This window comes from Branchiostoma lanceolatum, chromosome 4 (genome assembly GCF_035083965.1).
Source record: "Branchiostoma lanceolatum isolate klBraLanc5 chromosome 4, klBraLanc5.hap2, whole genome shotgun sequence".
Classification (NCBI taxonomy): Eukaryota; Metazoa; Chordata; class Leptocardii; order Amphioxiformes; family Branchiostomatidae; genus Branchiostoma; species Branchiostoma lanceolatum.
Window position 1 is genome coordinate 13,060,142 of NC_089725.1, and position 20,203 is coordinate 13,080,344.

Sequence of the window (20,203 nt, forward strand, 5' to 3'; positions counted from 1 at the left end):
GTTGGCAAAGCGCTCTCCTCGACGTCTCCACACTTCTTCGGTACCGGTCAGAGAATCCGTGTCTGCAGCCGCGTTGAAGACAGCTACGGTCCCTTAGAGTTGCTCGAGTAAGGAACCGGTCTTGCTCAGATGTTGTTGCCCTGGGACGTCCAGTGGGTGGCATGTCTTTCACATCACAAGTTGCGCGGAACTTGGCTACCAGTTTGGAGTGATGGTACCAGGACGCACTCCGAATAACGCCGCAACATCCCTCTGACGGGTGCCAGCTTCAAACTGCCCTACAGCACGGAGCTTATCCACATAGGACAAACGCGGCATGGCAATGTTTGTTGTGAAACAATAACAAAAAATAACCCCTGTGGATGACGATACCGTTGGGTACCGTTCTCCACAAGTGTACATTTTTGGGTTCACACCTGCAGGACGCAGGTGTTTATGTGGTGTAAACAATTGGATCTTCGATGTGCTAAAAATAACCTTGGATGTTCTGTGTGCTAGAAATAACCTTGGATGGTCTGTGTTCTCAAAATAACCTTAGAACCTGAGGAAATAATACATTGAATAATCATCCGCGCCCATACCAATAGGATGTCACAGCGCGCGTATGACACCAACAGGGAATTTTGGGCACTTTTTCTCTTTGACCCACTCACGTTATTAGTCCTGGTACTTATTCCGTGAGATTTCAATCACAATAAGCTTGGTATCATAGAAAAGGGAATCACACAAGCTTTATAATGATATATAATGCATCAAAATTGGTAAAAAAACAACGGAGATATGATCAACCAAAGTTAAGTTTCCGAACTTTTTGTGCGTAGTTTATCATCATGTTTTATAACAAATGGTTGCTTGCTTTCTTTCCCTAAGCAAAACAAACAACTACATATCTGCTGTGCTTGAGCTGTCGGACCTGACAATGCAGCGCCTAGCCAACCTGTTTCATTACGCTCTAAAGGACAGGTTGTACTTCTGGCTCACATCCTCTGGCAGAAGGTATTATTGATCCAGAGAAACTTTTTTCTGTCTTGTATGTGATTATGTGATTTCGAGGGTGGTACACTGACGTTGTGGTTAGGGTTATTGGCTCAGAACCTCAGAAGTACTAAGTTCAAATCCCTGTCAGGTCCCGATGTTGTGCCCGTGGAAAAGGCAATTTCTTCACTAGACTCGGGTGTAAATGAGTACCTAGCTTAAATCTGAGTTTATTGAGATGCCCTTTAGTCCCACTAGGGGGATAATCTTTCAGGGCTCATATACATCACAAAAATACATACATACACACATAATTACATAATTATTTACATACAGGTACAAGCAGGTAGAATTAAAGGAAAGGATTGGATTGAGGTCAGAAACTAAATATATTGATGTTCTTACGTTTGTGAATATTCATACAGTTTTTAAAGTTTAAAAAACTTATAAGCCTGTCTTTTGTAACCATATGACACAGGTACAGGCATGTTGTCACATACATTATGCTGCTAGGACATTCTAGACAGCTTCTGCCAAAGCAACCATCAGAAAATTGAGTCTTTATGATAATAACGTTACATTTCTGCAATCATGTGATGATATTTTGCCTAATTGATAACCTACAGGTACAAGAAGGCCCGCGATTCTGCCCACCGGTACTCCGAGACCATCATCAAAGAACGCAGGGAAACTCTAGATCATCCAGGTTCACTAGGCATTCAGCATGGACGCAAATATTTGGACTTTCTGGATATCTTGCTGAAGGCAAAGGTACATCATTCAACGCTTTCTTATCAGATAGCCATGTAAAGCAAAGTATGCTTGTATTCAAACTTGGAAATGTAATTACTAACAACTATATAGAAAAAAGTACTGACAGGTGCTTGGCTGACAACTTGTGTTGAGTTTTCAATTACTACAATTTATTTTTCAGGACGAGGACGGTAACGGCCTGACTAATGCTGAGATCAGGGACGAGGTGGACACCTTCATGTTCGAGGGACACGACACCACAGCCAGCGGGCTGTCCTGGACCCTGTACTGTCTGGCTCGTCATCCGGGACATCAGGAGAAGTGCAGGAAGGAGGCACAAGAAGTGTTGCAGGGGAGAACGGAAGTGACGTGGTAGGGAAGATTCCAGAAGCTTGAAATGCATCAAGTTGTAAGCAGTTTCATCTAAGCCTACTGTATACATCAAGCGAAACTAAATTTTAAAGTTACATTGAATATCGGTGATTGTGAGACTGCCGTCCTCGCCAGGTACTCCGCCTAGACACCGGGATGTTGTCGTGCGTCCTCCCTTTCAATTTTTGCTTGCCTTCGCAACTCGCCGTTTGGTTAAACTTAAACAAAGTATTGTATGCGTATTAAACTTTTTATGGTTGGAAGAAAAGTAAAAGAACCTCAACATTGTAGCCTAACATGTCAGAAATTAAGAAAACTCAAAATGACGAATTTAGGCTACAGTGGCGAATTCGGAATCTCTTCCGTCACAGTTTTATAAAAAAAAGTAAGTGACTACACGGCTTGTCATTTCTATCACGGTTGTGTCAAAATGCGTAATAAATAAAACTTCACTGATCCCCTGACAGCATCATTCATACCATTCATTTCTAGGGACAACTTATCGTCGCTAAAGTACCTCACCCTGTGCATCAAGGAAAGCCTGAGGATGTATCCTCCTGTCGCGAAGGTATTGCGGGAATTAAAGGAACCCATGACTTTCTTCGACGGCAAAACGCTACCACAAGGTACACGTTGTCCGCTGGCTATGCATTACTTCTGATGTTGTCCATACCTAATCATTCAACTAGTTATGCTTCGGTCACATTTCCAAGCCGGGGCCCGGCCGGGCTGTTTGAGAAAACAAAGAATAGAAGACGCATATCAAGGATATACATAACATAACGTATGGTAATGACTAATTTTTCAAAAGTTTTGTGTGTTTTGTTGTCTTTTATGTCATAGTTTTCGTTCCCACAAGCTGCCCGGCCGGGCCCCGGGTTGGAAATGTGACCCTAGCATAACGTTCACCTATAATGCTAGGGTCACATTTCCAAGTCGGGGCCCGGCCGGGCAGTCTTTGGGAACGAAAAGTATGATATAAAAGACAACAAAAGACATAAACGTAAAAATTGTTATTGATGAGTATGATTTGTGTGTATTTCTTGGTATCAATTTTTATTTTACGTTCCCGCAAACAGCCCGGCCGGGCCCCGGTATGGAAATGTGACCCTAGCCTTAGCATGCTATGTGACAAGTTGATGCTCACAGCAACATAATGTTCGGGTGTTTCAGGCTCTACTGTGTTCATTTCTATAAGCAACCTGCACTACAACCCTCATGTGTGGGAGAACCCGAAGGTTTGTCTTTTCCCAGTTTCGTTGAATTAATCCTAAATTCGGCTGAAACAGCTCACGGAACATTTAGAGCTAGCAAAAGTACTGAGTACATAAGTAGGTGATTTTAAACAGGCCATTGGACTCATAACCATGTGCACTGTACGTAACGTTGCACAATATGACGATGTATGTATATCTTTGTGTGCGCCTTGATGATATGGCCTATGTATATCTATATATAGTCTTCAGCACAATACTGTGATAATGAACCATTATGTATATCTACAAACGCCATTCAGAACAATACTTTGATGAGCAATCTGTACAAGAAGTAGTTTTTGGACACCAGCAGGCTCAGTAAGACAACCAGTTAAGTTTCTGCCAAACTTGTTCTTTTCATTGTTGTGTTAATCATGTTGTTTGTTTTGTAGGAATTTGATCCTCTTCGCTTCGCGCCCGAGAACTCGAAGAACCGAAGTCCATACGCCTTCCTTCCTTTTGCAGCAGGACCGAGGTAACGTGAAATTATGAAAACATTTTAAATGTTAAAACAGTATCTACGCAACACAAAAGCAGCTAGTTGCTTTGACATCTGCATGAGCTGATCTAATATATTTGTCTTTTAAGACAAATATAATGCAAAGTTTGGTTAAAAGAATCAACTTTACATTACAGAAATTTAGTTTCCAACAAGTCAGAAGCAGCTACGGTTTAATAAACTTTTAACTAGTATGTCTCAGTGAAAAACTGTCTGTGGAGGAATAACCAGAACTGGTTCATTATCTTTTCTAGGAACTGTATCGGACAGCACTTCGCTATGAACGAGTTGAAGACAGCTCTTGCGCTCATCCTGCAGCGGTTCAGCCTGGCTCCTGACGACACCCTACCGGAGCCGGTTCCCCAATATCAATTAGTCACACGAGCTAAACCTCCTGGGCTCTTCCTCAAGATCAAACCCATTGAGTGACATCAACGTAATCCCATGTAACCAGAAATAATTAACGTCAACTCACATAATTTAGACAGAGACCCTAAGACGGCCACATTAAAAAAGATGTGAACGTAAAGAGATCTCCAAATCCCAAGGTATGCACACTTATCCAGGTGTTCAATACCTTTTTTATTGAGTGGGCCGACTATTCTCTCTTCGCAGCCAGGAGCTTACAATTGGCAGGTTTAAATCGCATGGGTCTTGAGAGGCTGCCATTCTTCGCTAACTCAGGCGACCACAATACGAAAGTAAGCCCCAGGTTCAGCAATAGGACAGTACGTTTTAAACCACTCACACCGGGAAGGACCCTTACTCTGTAAGTGCTCTCCTAAAACACGGGACCTCCAGTTTAACGTCCCATCCGATACGACTTCCCTAACCTAAAGTAGGTATTAACCGTGAGCATTTAGAAGCAACTTAATTCTTTTCTCAAGGGAACAAAACTTGGGCCTACCATGGCCAGATTCGAACCCAAAGCATTTAGAACCTAAGTCAACCTTATCCACAAGGCCACCTTGTCACTCTCTTGAGAAGGTATTGCACATTGATACCAGTCCATTTTTTCTGGTGTGGCTGTATTAGTTTCCAAGGCGAAATTTTGAGGGTTGACTTTACATTCTGAAATAACCGTTTGTAGTGGCAAAGAATAGCATACTTCTAAGAATCAACGATATCAATGACATTTAACGAAGAGTACTGGCCTTGGTTGTAGGCTCTTTATCTTAAGCTACTAGTTGAAGATTCATACAAGGACGCACAAAACATGGAAATTGTTAGGAATTGTCATTGATTGATTCTTGAAATAGACATATCTTTTAATGCTCGTTTATGAGTGTTTGTATTGCTGATTTAACAAATTAATGCAAAAATATCAATGAATTGAACGTTAGATCCAAATTAGCTGGTTCTAGCTGCTCACAGTCTTAGAGTATATGTGGCGTCGATGGAATACTAACGATCCCACGATGTTTACTCAATAACTGTACATAGCGAATTATCTCTTGTGTCAGTGATGCTTGTTTGCTTGATCTGTTTACCGGTTAAAACCAGTTTGATAGATAATTCTTATAAGCTTAATCCACAGCGTATACCAGTTTTATGTTCTCATCCCATGTGATATAAGTAGATAGATTGCCATGTACTCATTAGAGTGCGTATACCAGTTTTATGTTCTCATCCCATGTGATGTAAGTAGATAGATTGCCATGTACTCATTAGAGTGTTTGAAATCATAGGCTGGCTATCTGTATGAAGTTGTATCTATCAGGATGTATACAAAATATACTATTTGGTATCTAATTCTATTTCCTCATCCATAGGAAATGAAGTCTTGTTTTTGCTTGTATCCCGCTCTCTCTTTCCCCCTCTCTCTCTGTACTGTGTAGATAGTTGAAAGTTTCTTGCCCGTAGGCTAATTGCAAATACAATTAAGGAAAAGAACGGACAGTGAACAATATAGTATTCTACAATAGTGTACAGGCTTTAATTACGAGGTAACAAAAATTGAAATAAGTATCATTCGCGAGTAAGCGCAAGATAGTGCCACTCTTCCTCAACCTAGTCCCCACTAGCCTAAAGAAGATAGTTGAAATCGTCGATGACGTGCCAAAACAAGGGCGTAAGGGGAAAGGCTAGGGTTAGATATCATAAAGTCTCTTATGCAGTATTGATAGACACCCTAGAAGATCTCTCACCAACGTTTTGGACTTGATACTACTAGAACCACAGGAAAGATATCAAAGTTGGAATAACAAGAAGTATCAAAGATTACATCTCTGTCGCAACAGTACATTTCACAGACTATACCTTAAGACTGTAGAATGTTCGTAAAATTCACCGCTCCAATATAGGAGTCACTTGTAGAACACAATAAGTCTTAACTTTTTTCCTTGCATTTAGCGTTACACAAACATTGACTGGATATTATGCGGCAAATATGTATGGACGTAAGATGTGATGTAGTGTGTTCGATGCTCATTATGACAGACAGGTCTGTGTTATGCCGTAAGAGGTTTGATCTTCAGAAAAAGGCCCGGCTTTTTAGCCCGCAGGATCAGTTTAGGGATAGGAATGGGCTCCGGTAGGGTGTCGTCAGGAGTCAGGCTGAACCGCTGCAGGATGAGCGCAACAGCTGTCTTCAACTCGTTCATGGCGAAGTGCTGTCCGATACAGTTCCTGTAGTGAAACGGAATGTAGTTGTGAGAATGTAGGAGTTTGGGGGATCAAAATCCAGTTTTGCAGTTTCCTTGATTATCTCAATAACTCCCAACAGCTTGTTAAAAGCAATAATATGGAACGATAGCTTTGCATGGAAGTTAGATCATACTTTATAACATACAAAAGCGGGGCCCACCTCGGTCCTGCAGCGAAGGGGATGAACGCAAATGGGTTTCTGTCTTTCGAGTTTTCGGGAGAAAACCGCAGTGGATCAAACTCCTGAAATAGCAACGAGCATCTCATTTCCTTCCCTTGAATGACAACAGCTTAGTCAAACATATGACATTCAAATACAAAATGATAGAATACAAAAAATGATGACAAAAGGAAAATGACTATAGGACATACCATAGGGTTTTCCCAAACGTGAGGGTTGTGGTGCAGGGTGTTGGGTGATATGCCGACTCTTGATCCTACGCAAAAAAAACACACAAATGAATAATCATGTAGAACATAAGACCATCATAAGATCTAAAACGTGAGCGGTTAAACTGCACGAAATGGCCTCGTATCCCGGCGTATACGTACAGGGATTCCTCCGGAAATATTCCATATCCCGGTGCGGATTTAGCGTATCCGTTAATTATATCGGATACGCTAAATCCGCACCGGGATATGGAATATTTCCGGAGGATTCCCTGTACGTATACGCCGGGATACGAGGCCATCTCGTGCAGTGTTAGTTATAGACATATCAAAATATTATCCCAGTGATAAACTAACATTGTTGTTATGTATGTATGAATGAATGTAGCTTCAAAAGCATTATTTGCCCCTATTGTATCTAGATTAAAGGAAGGGTACCTTTTGGGAGTGTCCTTCCATCTGGAAACGTCAGGGGGCTCTCCAGATGTCGGAATATCATGGGCACCGGAGGGAACAGTCGTAAGGCCTCCTTCACACACATGGTGATGTACTTCAGAGATGGCAGAAGATCCCTACAGAGATAAATACATTAAACAGTAATTAAGATCACTGAAAATAATTTGGTTGTTCTTTTAATTTTCTCTAACAGGGACACGAACACTACTAGATTCATTGACATGATCATGACCATACCACGTCACTTCCGTTTTCCCCTGCAGCACTTCCTGTGTCTCCTTCCTGCACTTCTCCTGATGTCCCGGATGACGAGCCAGACAGTACAGGGTCCAGGACAGCCCGCTGGCTGTGGTGTCGTGTCCCTCGAACATGAAGGTGTCCACCTCGTCCCTGATCTCAGCATTAATCAGGCCGTTTCCGTCTTCATCCTGTGGAAGTGTTCAAATGAACCTTAGACTCTATGTTTATAACGGTTGGACTTTAACTGTCTTGTAGTGTACGTAAGCAAAGCAAAACAACTTCGTCTATGGTTAATACTATCTTCTGGGTTGTCCTAATAAACTTCACAAAAGCAACATATCACCGTGCAAACATACAACACATCACATTTAACATACAACACAAAACGTCAGCAATATGATTTCCCCCATTCTAGTTAGGATTAATATTTACGAACCCTCGCTTTCAACAGTATGTCCAGAAAGTCGAGATATCTCTTGTTGTTCGTCGCCTGCTCATCAGTGTGTCGTTGATTCAGGGCTGCCTGTCGCTCGGCGATGATGCGTTCTGCATACTTGTGGACGAGTGTACAGGCTTTGCGGTACCTAAAGAATAGTTTAGACTGTTTGATGAATTGTAGACGACGTTGAAGAAGCACCCTTAGACAATTTACATAAATGTAAATGAGTCAAAACACTGCGCAGTACCAATGCAACATTTTTTCTTGGTTACAAATGTATTCGTTTAGACGAGTCAAGTTTCTTTTAGTGGGGTCGTGTGACGTAACGGCAGTGGTCCCGTGTTCGAATCCCCTGACGAAACCGATCTTGTGCCCTTGGGAAAGGCACTTTACACGACTTTCCTCACTCCACCCAGGTGAAAAAATTGGTATATTGTTCAGAGTACGTGGCACTGTTGAAATAAGTTATGAAAAACTTGAGTGAAGTGCCACGTCGTTCTTTGCTTTCAAAAAAACGAATTAAAAAACAAAAACAGTTTCTTTTGATAATCTTCTATTGATATAAAATAGTCATTTTATGTAATATCGTTTGCCTTAATAAAACGTGTTCCCGTGATTATGACTTGGCACACGTACCTCCTTCCGTCAGATGAAAGTGCGTAGATCAGGTCGCTCCTGAGTATCAGGGACCTCCCCCTCTTCATGGTCAGGTCTGCCAGGTCGTACACGGCAGCAATGTAGTCATTCGTATTCCTGAAGTACATGTCCAATAATTAGATGTAAATAGACTAAATACAGTTGATTAAAACGAGGAGGATTGCTATTACCGTTGTCATCACTATTACCGCTAGGATGTACCATACCACGTAATTATCTTCAGGTGCCCGTAAACCTTTTACCACTTAAAACGTTATTTCATACACTTATCTAATATATTTCAATACCTTTTAAAATCAATTATTCGGTTTTCTTAAACTTTTGTTTGATTTGATGCTCCATTTAATTGTATCTTTAGATAAGCTAGATGGTCCGTTGATTTTTGTTATTAGCGTATCTTTCAATTTTTTTTTTTGGGGGGGGGGTCGATAGGAATTCATCTTTGTCACACTTTAAATGATTTCTGAATGATGATTTTGACACTAAGGCTAAAGGCTGTATTTCAAATAACAGCGAATGAGAGATGGCCAATAGGTTTCTTGCGCTCCTGTGCATATTTTTCAATTTCAATATTGCATTCTGTTAGGCGTGTCAATTCATTCAATATACAATAATATACAAATACTTAATCACTTATCTCTACGTAACACCACTACTAGAATTATCAGGCTTTACCAGTCAATGCTATGAACTCCTTAGCAAAGGCGCATTTTCCAACTACTTTTAAAAATATTTTGATCGCTGTTTCATACCTTGTCTGACAGTCGGTGTGTTGACTGAGTGCACACTTTAACATGCTGTCCAACGTCATCAGACCCATGTGGTGAAATACGTCAATAGACGACCCAGACTTCAGTTTTTCCCAGTTTGTCTGTTGAAATTAAGAATAGAGGTTGTCCGCTAAAAACGTTATTTTCTATCAATACTTTAAGTAGATAATTACTTTCTTTTGATTTTACACAGAATCCAATGGTGGAACTTTAAAATTTGTTGATGAACTATAATCGTATACATTGGCAAGAGTTGGATTAAAAAAATGTGCAACCGTTCACCAAATGAAGTTTGATGGAAAATTAAACACAAAGTTACCGGTCGGAAATGTTCAATATAACCCGTTTTTCGCTTGACGCAGCGGTGACATATATAATAGAAAAATAAAACAAAGTTCTCATATGGTACCATCAAAAATCATCCAACAATATATTTGTGACCTCAAATGAATTTCTACTAGGTGCAAATACAGCTTACCAGCATGACGTTTGTGCTCTCCGAGAAGAGCCTAACGTACGGCTTGAGGATCTCGAAGTGAAACCCCGGTGTGAGTAGGCGGCGGTTCCGGAACCACTTGGGCCCAGCGGTGGTGAGAAGACCGTCTCCTGTTGATAATAACAACTGTGATTAAGTGTCTCAATGTTCCGGCTATAGACCTATCCCGACTGTCCATCACAATTAACAGTTTAACCAATGAGAGAGAGAGAGAGAGAGAGAGAGAGAGAGAGAGAGAGAGAGAGAGAGAGAGAGAGAGATAAAAGTTTCGGTTTGACCAATGAGAGTGTGGATGGATGTTCGTCGAATAATTTGCTTTTTTATGTTTTTGTATTGCAACTCTACGTTTTGAAGGAGGTAGGTGGGGCTATGGGATCGGTCTATTACTAGTATGTCAATTTGGAGGCTCGATAAATGCAAGTAAAGACTATAGGTGTATCATAAGGATGTAATCCTATGAACGAATCATGAAATGGCAATGCGTATGCTACCAATGACTCTGTATACATACCTAGCCAAGGCCTCAAGAAACTGTAAATGTAGTCGTCCTTTTGGTCTGTAAAATACGATATCACGTTACAGTAGGTTGTTCTAGGCCTGGTGTTTATGGTGATCAGATTTACTTGTCCTATTAGTATTACATCATTAACGGTCTTAAGAAACGTTATGTGAATACCTTGATATGAACAAACCTTTTAAACAAACAAACCGTGAAAATGCTAGAAAGACACAAATTTAAAGAAAGTCAAATTTCTGATGCGACAAAACTGCAGATATATATTATTCATAAAAAAAGTATACCTGCACGTGACATCACGGCCTTGACGTAATCCGGGTGGTACACGGTGCAGTGTTGAAGAAGCGGCCCCATGCGGATCACATGAGCGAACTTGTAGACCTTCGACCACTCCATAGCCTTCGTCATCAATCCTCGTCCCTCATCACCAAGCTAGTGAAATCAACAACAGTCAGTTTGCAATCTGATGACAATGTCGTTAAACGTGTTAAACTTTAAAGAAAAGATACGGTTGGACTAGTAGGTTTGTGTCTGACTTTTCACCCCAATGTTCTCGGGTCATTGCCCGCGCGGTCGCCAGAGGTCATGCTCGACATGAAACTCGTGATGTACAGTAAGCCAATGGAAATTATGGCATTTCTTCGCATGAGAAGTATACCATGACCTTTTGATCCAAGTAATATTTTGAATCTGTATTATGATTAGAACAATGCAATTACCTCGGGCAAGTGATGCCGAAATCAGGACACTATAAATAATCGTCTCACGATTGGCACTTCCTGAACATGTACTACGTGCTAATATGAAGTTCTACATTTTGGTTTACGGCGAAAGGTTACGGAATAGAGTGGAACTCGTTGCCACCAAGTACTGGAGGGGCAGCCTCATTGGCTCTGAACACAGGCTTAGCTAGATGTGCATTCAAGGTTGATGTGACATGTTGTTCATTGTGTAATATAACCAGCTGCTGTTGCGCCGCGTGCCTGCGAAGCTGATGTTTTACACTGAATGGCGGTTCATACAGGTTACACAGATAGAGATCGTATCTTACTTAGTGGTAGAAATAAGTTGGTAAGACGTTCTAAACTTACTAAAACCAGGTGTCCGAGCAACCAGTGACTTCCGGGTGGCACCGGGAACTCCTTTGCCATGGTCCGGTTACGTTCGACTGTGTTCCAAAGACCCATAGTCACCTTTACTACCACCACGGCCATGAACACGACCGTCGCCCACGTTAATGTCATCATGGTGGTTCCTCCAATGGGAAAAAAGTCAGTTTTTGCCATGACGCTGTGCTACTGTACTGCGTTCGTTCCCAGGTTACAAGTACAGTGGGTGTCCCGGATGGAAAGTTCAAAGGTCAAGGTCTTTTAAAAAAACAGCCTGTAGTTTGTGAACGGTATCAGTTGTACCGTATTTTCTGTTCTATCATTGGATAACTAGTAATGTATTATCTGCTTTATCATGGTGTAATGTTTTCTGTATAACTTGTTTCATTACAATTGTTATTTTCTTTTTATTCACTAAACATCAAACCAAGGACAAAAGGGATAAGGCAAAGTGACGGTGGACTCAAGTTACATACAACTTGTATTCCCGCCGCCATTTGTTTTATTAGACAAATGCATTATGTGTACAGTAAATGTACCATTTGTACCGTATGATATGTCTTTGTTAGTATAAATGATTTTTCGCTTCTAAAGGCGAAGCGTGACGTCGGCGTGGCGTAACGGTTAGATCGTTGAACTCGGAATCCGTAGGTCCCGAGTTCGATACTCACCATGCCCCGACGGTGTGCCCTTAGGAAAGGCACTTTACACTACCGTCCCGGACGGTGGAGTGACGCCCACCGAGCTTACTCGGCTAATCTGTCGAACTGGGTGCCAAAAACACCATACGGATTTGGTTGCCGATGTTCCAACATCTAGCACATTTGCCACTGAGAACCGTAAAAAAAAAAAAGGCGAAGCCAGTATAGTAGAAAATAATCTCTGATTTATTTACCTTACAATGCCTTAGGTCAAGGTTTCCCTTCGCCTATTTATTTCTTCTCGCAGGAAACTGGCTGGGTTTCATTGCCGTTTCACTGCACAGTATAAAAGCATAACCTACTATGAATGATTGAAGATCTCCGTTTTGCCATCTACAGCTTGGATTAACAGGAATATCCTGGTTTAGAGATGAACGGCTACAAACTCTAGATCTGTGGAGTGGTGCTCCATAGAGCCATGGACAGTGGGAGTTTGTTACACAGACTAGAGTGGACTGATCTTGAGGAAAAGACCCGGCTGTCTCGCCCGCATGACTACTTTAGGGACAGGAATGGGCTCCGGTAGGGTGTCGCCAGGAGTCAGACTGAACCGCTGCAGGATGAGCGCAACAGCTGTCTTCAACTCGTTCATGGCGAAGTGCTGGCCGATACAGTTCCTGCAGCAAATAGAGTTACACAACATTCAATTAGGATTAAAGAATTGATTCCATTTGACTTTGAATGATGATTTTGACCTTTGAAGAGCTAACCTTTTGTAGTATGAGCTGGAACCGTAGCTATTTGTAAATCACATCAAGGATACATAGTAACTGTAGGAGTTCTTATTTCACAGCACTCAGGACAACAATGACTACTTTTCGCCGCTAGGTGCCGCTGCGTTGAGACAAATGCGGTCCCAAACGTGACTGGATATGTACCCCCCCCCCCCCCCCCCACGTGGGTCATTGTTACCCAGAGGGAGACGGTGGTCCTTTACTTTTGGTTGACGAAACATAACTCATAATATCCATCGATTCATCAAGCTGATAAAATTTTCAAGGGATATGATTCATATCATGTTTATCATGGATCTAACCTTGGTCCGGCAGCGAAGGAGATGAATGCATATGGATGACGGTCCTTGGAATTCTCGGGTGAGAATCGGAGCGGGTCGTACTCCTGTAATAGCAAATAAACGTCAGAGCTAGCAGCTGAAGTTTTCTACAAAAAAACTCAATGAATAATAATGATGATATGTTTTAAAATAATTGGAATAGAATAGAATTAACAAATCATACCGTATGGTTTTCCCAGACATGGGAATTGTGATGCACAGTGTTGGTTGTTATGACGACGGTTGCTCCTAATTAAAAGGGAAATAAGTTCACGGTGACTTACACCACAACATTCATGACGTTCCAAAGCAATTGGCGTGAAAAAGATGCAATTCATTCCAATTTTACTTCAACAAACAGAGAGCATGGATGTTCATACAAGTCATGACGCTACCTTCTGGAAGTGTCCTTCCATCTGGAAACGTTAGGGGGCTCTCCAGTTGACGGAATATCACGGGCACCGGAGGGAACATGCGCATGGCCTCCTTCACACACATGGTGATGTACTTCAGAGATGGCAGAAGATCCCTTCACATAGGATAATGAAATAAAATAAAAGTAATGAAAATGGTGCCACGCCTTGACCAATTTAAAGTTCTGTTTATTCTTCCAATTGATAGCACAGAGCGAGAGAAAGAAAAGATATCCAATGATTGAAACAAGTATGACTTATTTGACATGACCATACCACGTCACTTCCGTTTTCCCCTTCAGCACTTCCCGTGCCTCCTTCCTGCACTTCTCCTGATGTCCCGGATGACGAGCCAGACAGTACAGGGTCCAGGACAGCCCGCTGGCTGTGGTGTCGTGTCCCTCGAACATGAAGGTGTCCACCTCGTCCCTGATCTCAGCATCCGTTAAACCGTTACCGTCTTCATCCTGCAGATATTCAAATCTCATGATATAATCAAATACATAAAAGGCAATCAAGGGCCTGATTGCTAAATAGCTTGCAAATGGTGCACCTGTTTGGATTTCAGAAAACTACACAAACCTTTGCTTCCAAAAGTATATCCAGGAAGTCGAGATATTTCTTCCGGTTAGCTCTCTCCTCCCCGTCCCGCTGCATCAGAGCCTCCTTCCGCTCAGCGATGATTCTTTCTGCGTACTCGTGCACAAGTTTACATGCTTTACGGTACCTTCAAATGAACATATACTGTATAAGGAAGTAAGTCAAGCTACATGTGCAAGACGCATGCACAGGGCATTTTCGCATGTTGCCTTTTTCTTTCGTAAACTTTTTGAAAACGTATCAATGTTTTACATATTGTATAATTATATAGCTGGCCTAATACGAACATGCTGGTTGATAATGCCTACGTAAAGTCAATATCGTTGCAACCCACTCGCAAGACCTCATCACTAGCAGGCAAAAAAACATATTATGCTAGGGTCACATTTGCGCCGGTGCCCGTACATTCCCGGTTGGGCCCTAGATCACAAATTTGTCCCGGTGGATCCGGACTGCCTGAGTGTATTTCTCAGTGTTCTCACGGTTAGCTTATGGTATCTATTCGTTACCGGGTCCCGGATTAATTTTAACTCTGAGCTAACAAAATCCCAGGGCCCGGCCGTGCCCCAAAATTCCCCGGTATGCGTAGCCGTACCCATGGGGCCACGTAGGGGTCACGTAGGGGTCACGCCCGGGAGTGCAAAAAAAAACAGCCCGTAAACTACCCGACGGACCCCCTTTTCCAATTGCGACCGTAGCACGAGCTGTCGTGGGATTCTTGCAAGCTTATTCTAGGCACGACTTCTGGATCTGCGACTTAGGATTACGAATGTACAACTTACTTCCTCCCGTCCGACGACAGTGCGTAGATGAGGTCGATCCTATGAGAAATGGTTCTGCCTCTCTTCATAGTCAGGTCTGCCAGGTCGTACACGGCAGCAATGTAGTCGTTGGTCTTCCTACAGTTTGTACAGAAGACAGATGATAGACCGATCCCAACTGTCCAACAAAATTAGCTGTATAACCAATGACAGCCAGGCGGCAATCGGCGATTTGATCAATGAAAGAGCGGTTGCATTTCTACGTTTCGACTTAAGTGGGCGGGTCTATGGAATCTGTGTATTGATAATTGCTAGAACACGAAGAAACATCTTCCTTCATTGTCACATTGTTCGTTGAATCATAACTTGAAAATTTGGGGTTTCAAGCTTGGGAAGTCTGGAAGCTATAAGGCAGAGCTAGAGGATGCAATTTTCTTTATATTCTAGACTAGTGATTTCTTAACTTCTAACAAATTTTCCTTTTTTGCCATTATGCCTAGAAGCTAGTAAAGGTAACAAATAAGTAAATAATTTGCAAAGAATCCAAATTTCCACCCTTGTACCTTGTCTGACAGTCTGTGTGTTGACTAAGTGCACACTTTAACATGCTGTCCAACGTCATCAGACTCATGTGGTGAAACACGTCAATAGATGATCCAGCAGTCAGATCTTCCCAGTTTGTCTGTGAAATAAGCGGGCAATGATATGAGGTGGCCCAGGAACACTACTTATCATTGTACAGTGATTTTTGTTAACCCTGAGCAGCAACAACCAGCATTTGACTTAAAAACTGCCTTCAAAGATGATGACAGCAGTTCCTATTACTTAAAGAAATCATAAATCACAATTTTATTCGAGAACCTACTAGTAGATAACAGTTGTCGAGCAAAATAATGTGTCTTATTATCATTGTACGGTGTTTTAGTAAGACTCTTTATTTTCACTGGATATTTCAATATTTACATTTATATATTTTACCCAGCACGTTTAACGACAGTTTTGACAATGACCAAGTAATATTTGCTCTCTGTAGGCCATTGGATTTTTGTATCATTGGTTCAAAGTCTAAAGTATGTCCCCATCACACTTACCAGCATGACGTTTGTGCTCTCTGAGAAGAGCCTAACGTACGGCTTGAGGATCTCGAAGTGAAACCCCGGTGTGAGGAGGCGGCGGTTCCGGAACCACTTGGGCCCAGCGCTAGTAAGAAGACCGTCTCCTGTTGGTAATTATAGACTACAGTTATGCTTTTACTAAGTACGTTTATATCAAAATGTAAATGACAAGAATGTAAAGCGATATCAATAAAAAATGCGATACATTCATCGGAACATATCGTTTGCTATCTACCGAAAGTTACAAAATATACACTAGCAAAAATGGTTACGACCTGTTGTGTCCCCGCCCCCTCCTTAATTCTAATAAACAAATTAACGAATAAATAATCCAACCTACCTAGCCATGGTCGCGGGAAGCTATAGGCGAACTTGTCCTTTTTGTCTGTAAAATATTCCAGCATGTAGCATGTGTTGTGACATGTGTAGATTCATTGGAAATGTCATAAAATAAAAGATTAAAAGATGGACAGTAAGAATGTCTAGTTCGTGGGTCAGAATGGACGTACTATCCATCCATCGTCCAATATATCGTCAGGTATATATTACAGTAGAATAACAGTAAGCATCTTTTTCAGATACTGTAAGCCGTATGTTCCCGTATGGCGTGGTCGCATTCGTCGCATGCAGGTCGTCGTACGATTTTGATGTCGGACAATTACCAGACATGCTGTGACAACAACTGCCGACAAGGATCTAAGACAGCCTTTTCCGTAACAAGATGGCTGGATTTTGTACGACACATGCACGACTAAGAGTCGATCGTACTATGTGACCGGGCGCTTAGTGGTTCGCCAATTTCTTTGCTTTACATTCATTAAAAAGAAAACAAAGAAGGAGGAAAAGGATGAGAAGAACGAGGAAAAGAAGAAGAAAGAATCAGCCTGTTACCTGACCGTGTCATTACAGCCTTGACGTAGTCGGGATGGTACACACTGCAGTGAGTAATAAGGGGGCCACCGTGCATCACGTGAGCGTACTTGTAGTCCTCCGCCCACCCTGGACCTCTCAACATCAACTCTCCTCCGTCTGGACCGGCCTGTAAAAATCAGACCATGATCGTGATTAGCATAAACTTGACTACTTCGTGAGAGGAGTAAAGGAAGCCATCTACATGAGGGCTCACCATCCGTCTCTCAACCTGGAGGGGGGTGGGTGATATCGACTTCCAACAACCTTTGACCCATTGTTGACGTCACAGGTGCATAAAGTCACGTGTCCAGAGCGATTGGGGCAGCCAGCTGAAGAAGACCATGTGTTAGTCGAAAATTTCTTCGAGTCCAATTTTTTTTTAGTTGGAGATTTTGAGTTTACATCTCAAGTAAAGTTAAGTAATTCAAAAGTAAAGTAAAGTAAAGTAAAGTAAAGTAAAGTAAAGTAAAGTAAAGTAAAGTAAAGTAAAGTAAAGTAAAGTAAAGTAAAGTAAAGTAAAGTAAAGTAAAGTAAAGTAAAGTAAAGCAAAGCAAAGTATTTTCCAGTCGTGTCCAGGCCCGGGCGCGAATCCGGGTCACTGGCTCCACGGAATTTGAGCATGATGTGATGCTTGTATTGTACGACAAAAGACGAGGTTGCCTGTATCAAAGGTCAACGTTCGTGCGGTCGGCACGTATGCCTCCTGACTCTAGTGACCCCTGAACCACAGTGTCCAGGTAGCCAAATGTACAATGTACGTTCATGGAACACTGCCGCTGTACAGCATATAGTGTATAAAAAGTCACACTATTTCTTCGCATTATGGATGAAATACTTCAGAACTGTACATTGCGCATTGGGCCATTGTACATATATTATAACGATCTCGTGGCGACATGACGACCCGCTGTTTTAGGTGTTGAAAACCGGGTATTAGCAGCAGAAAGTAATGCTGTAAATATGTGTATTACTAACATAACTGAATACACTTGTCCTGTTCTTTGCAGAAAGATGATGATGATGAAATTAATACGTGCTTATAATATACCGCAACTTACCCTTCATTTTCCTTGTCTAAAAGGGCTAGAGGGATTTTCCATGAACATAGTTACGTTCATGTACGGAACCAATGGGAGAAGAGCTTTCATTTAAGCTGGAACTTAATTGATATCCATTTCTATTTGCCATAAGGGTTATTAGCAGTTATTGACTGCAATATGAATACCACAGCACGTTTTGAAATGGTATAAAACGTACCATGACCAAATGACCGAGCAGCCAGTGACCCCCGGGAGGAGCGGGAAAATCCGCCGCCATGGTCCGGTTACGCCTCACCGTCCGCCACAGACCCGCCGTGACCTTCAGCAGCGTTACAACGAACACAACCACCGCACAGCAACATGTTAGGGTGGCAACGGTGGTCCCTGGACTACTGAGGAGAGCGTCTGTTACAGCCATAGCGTTGCCGCACCAGTGTACGTAGATGTGTATGTTTTTAGGCCAAAGTTTAAAGGTAGAGTGCAAGTGGTAGAGTCTACGCTAGAGGGCGCACCTGTCTTGGCAAACAGAAGTTGTGGAGTAAGTGTACAAGGCTATTGACAGGATTCTTTGATTGGATGCACCGATTTCACGATGCTGTGATTGGATGTTTACTGATTCAAAGGATTGCTGTGCTATAGATATTTTGCACTATCCACGGGACGTTTCTGTCAAGAGCCACGGCGACCTGCGATATATCTCAAAGAAGAATTATTTTTTTCTTATCCCCCTCTATATGGAATTCGTCGCTGCGTATTTACTTCCCTATTTTCTACATCGCGTAGATTGTCCGCTTGTTTTTTTCCCACCGTGTTTGATTTTCTGACTATTCTATGGTCAGTTATGGCGAAAATTTGACGAGTTTATGTTTGAGGTGGACTCCACTAGAAGGAGAAAGACGCAAGCGAACTGGCACAAGTCTTCACCACAGACCTCAGTGTAAATCATGCTCGCACGGTGTTAAACAGGCGGCAAAACTCGTAACAGCAAGTGCACTGTGGATATCACGAATGGCGTAATTTATATGGAATTCGACGCTGCGTATTTACTTCCCTATTTTGCACATCGCGCGAACGCTATAGATTGCCCTTTTTTTTTCCGCACCGTGTTTGATTTTTCTGACTATTCTATGGTCAGTTATGGCGAACATTTGACGAGTTTATCTTTGAAGTGGACTGCACTAGAAGGAGAAAGGCGCAAGCGAACGACACTAGGCCACCCTGGCACAGTCTTCACCACAGACCTCTGTGTAATTCATGCTCGTACGGCAACAGTTGTTACACGCCGGAATGAGCAGTTAGGATGGGCACTAACGTTACATGGGATTTTTCTCTATACCGGATGTGCGTTTCCGGGTCAAGAATGTGTGCCGCAACTGCCTGTTTTAGGACAAAAATACTCATCAACCTTTTTCATATTTCAGATGTAGGTACCTTTAGAAAAGCTGAAAACACCTGGACATGAATTATACTAATGAAGACCTCATTTGCATAATCTATGGGAAACTTATATTTCTCTTACGGTAAATGCTACGGATGTCATATTTGAGGTGTAGCCGCAGTACCTTTAGGAAAGGTGAATACACCTGGACATAAATTATGCTAATGGTGATTTATTTAGAATATGAAGGCAATTGTAAAATATATGTCTATTTTCCATCAATCTTTAGACTCGCTCGCCGAATTCTATCATTTGCAGGCGAATCTTTTTCTTTGAAATATACCGAAGATCGCCGTACCCCTTGACAAAAAAGTCCGGTAGATAGTGTAAAAAATCTATTTGACAGGAAGTACAGCAATACCTTTGAATCAGTTAACATCCAATCACAGCATCGGTGGAATCAGTGCATCCAATAAATGCATCCTGTAGATTGGCTTCCCTTATTAGCAACTTCTATTTGCCAAGACAGGAGCGCCCTCTAGCGCAGACCTTACCACGTGCACTGTACTTTTCAAATAAAAAAAAACGATATCTTCTTATCGGTCATGTTTTTACGGTCCCATCGGCACGAATATTCAAGCTCTAAAGTCACGT

At 42.0% G+C, this 20,203-nt stretch overlaps 3 protein-coding genes across 3 annotated transcripts in view; 1 reads left to right on the forward strand and 2 right to left on the reverse strand.

Annotated features, from left to right (window-relative positions):
* Positions 1-5,612, forward strand: part of LOC136432666 (leukotriene-B4 omega-hydroxylase 3-like) — a 10,633-nt gene extending 5,021 nt beyond the window's left edge. Inside the window, exons 6-12 of the mRNA XM_066424106.1 lie at positions 871-996; positions 1,602-1,746; positions 1,910-2,100; positions 2,593-2,726; positions 3,274-3,338; positions 3,749-3,831; positions 4,110-5,612. Coding sequence (XP_066280203.1) covers positions 871-996; positions 1,602-1,746; positions 1,910-2,100; positions 2,593-2,726; positions 3,274-3,338; positions 3,749-3,831; positions 4,110-4,284 — 919 coding nt within the window. The 3' untranslated portion in view covers positions 4,285-5,612. The remainder of the gene's footprint in view (positions 1-870; positions 997-1,601; positions 1,747-1,909; positions 2,101-2,592; positions 2,727-3,273; positions 3,339-3,748; positions 3,832-4,109) is intronic.
* LOC136432661 (cytochrome P450 4B1-like) overlaps positions 1-11,816 on the reverse strand; it is a 25,669-nt gene extending 13,853 nt beyond the window's left edge. The window contains exons 1-8 of the mRNA XM_066424099.1: positions 11,558-11,816; positions 10,751-10,898; positions 10,461-10,505; positions 9,932-10,059; positions 9,436-9,554; positions 8,663-8,779; positions 8,024-8,171; positions 7,585-7,775 (exon numbers count right to left, since the gene is read on the reverse strand). Coding sequence (XP_066280196.1) covers positions 7,585-7,775; positions 8,024-8,171; positions 8,663-8,779; positions 9,436-9,554; positions 9,932-10,059; positions 10,461-10,505; positions 10,751-10,898; positions 11,558-11,752 — 1,091 coding nt within the window. The 5' untranslated portion in view covers positions 11,753-11,816. The remainder of the gene's footprint in view (positions 1-7,584; positions 7,776-8,023; positions 8,172-8,662; positions 8,780-9,435; positions 9,555-9,931; positions 10,060-10,460; positions 10,506-10,750; positions 10,899-11,557) is intronic.
* An 863-nt stretch (positions 11,817-12,679) lies between these two features.
* LOC136432664 (cytochrome P450 4B1-like) lies at positions 12,680-19,949 on the reverse strand. The gene is made up of 12 exons (XM_066424105.1): positions 18,389-19,949; positions 17,111-17,258; positions 16,560-16,604; positions 16,196-16,323; positions 15,668-15,786; positions 15,126-15,242; positions 14,326-14,470; positions 14,020-14,210; positions 13,726-13,859; positions 13,515-13,579; positions 13,313-13,395; positions 12,680-12,893 (listed from the first exon to the last, which is right to left on the reverse strand). The coding sequence occupies exons 1-12, from the start codon at positions 18,587-18,589 to the stop codon at positions 12,722-12,724; spliced, it is 1,548 nt and encodes a 515-aa protein (XP_066280202.1). The 5' UTR covers positions 18,590-19,949; the 3' UTR covers positions 12,680-12,721.
* Positions 19,950-20,203: the final 254 nt, after the last annotated feature.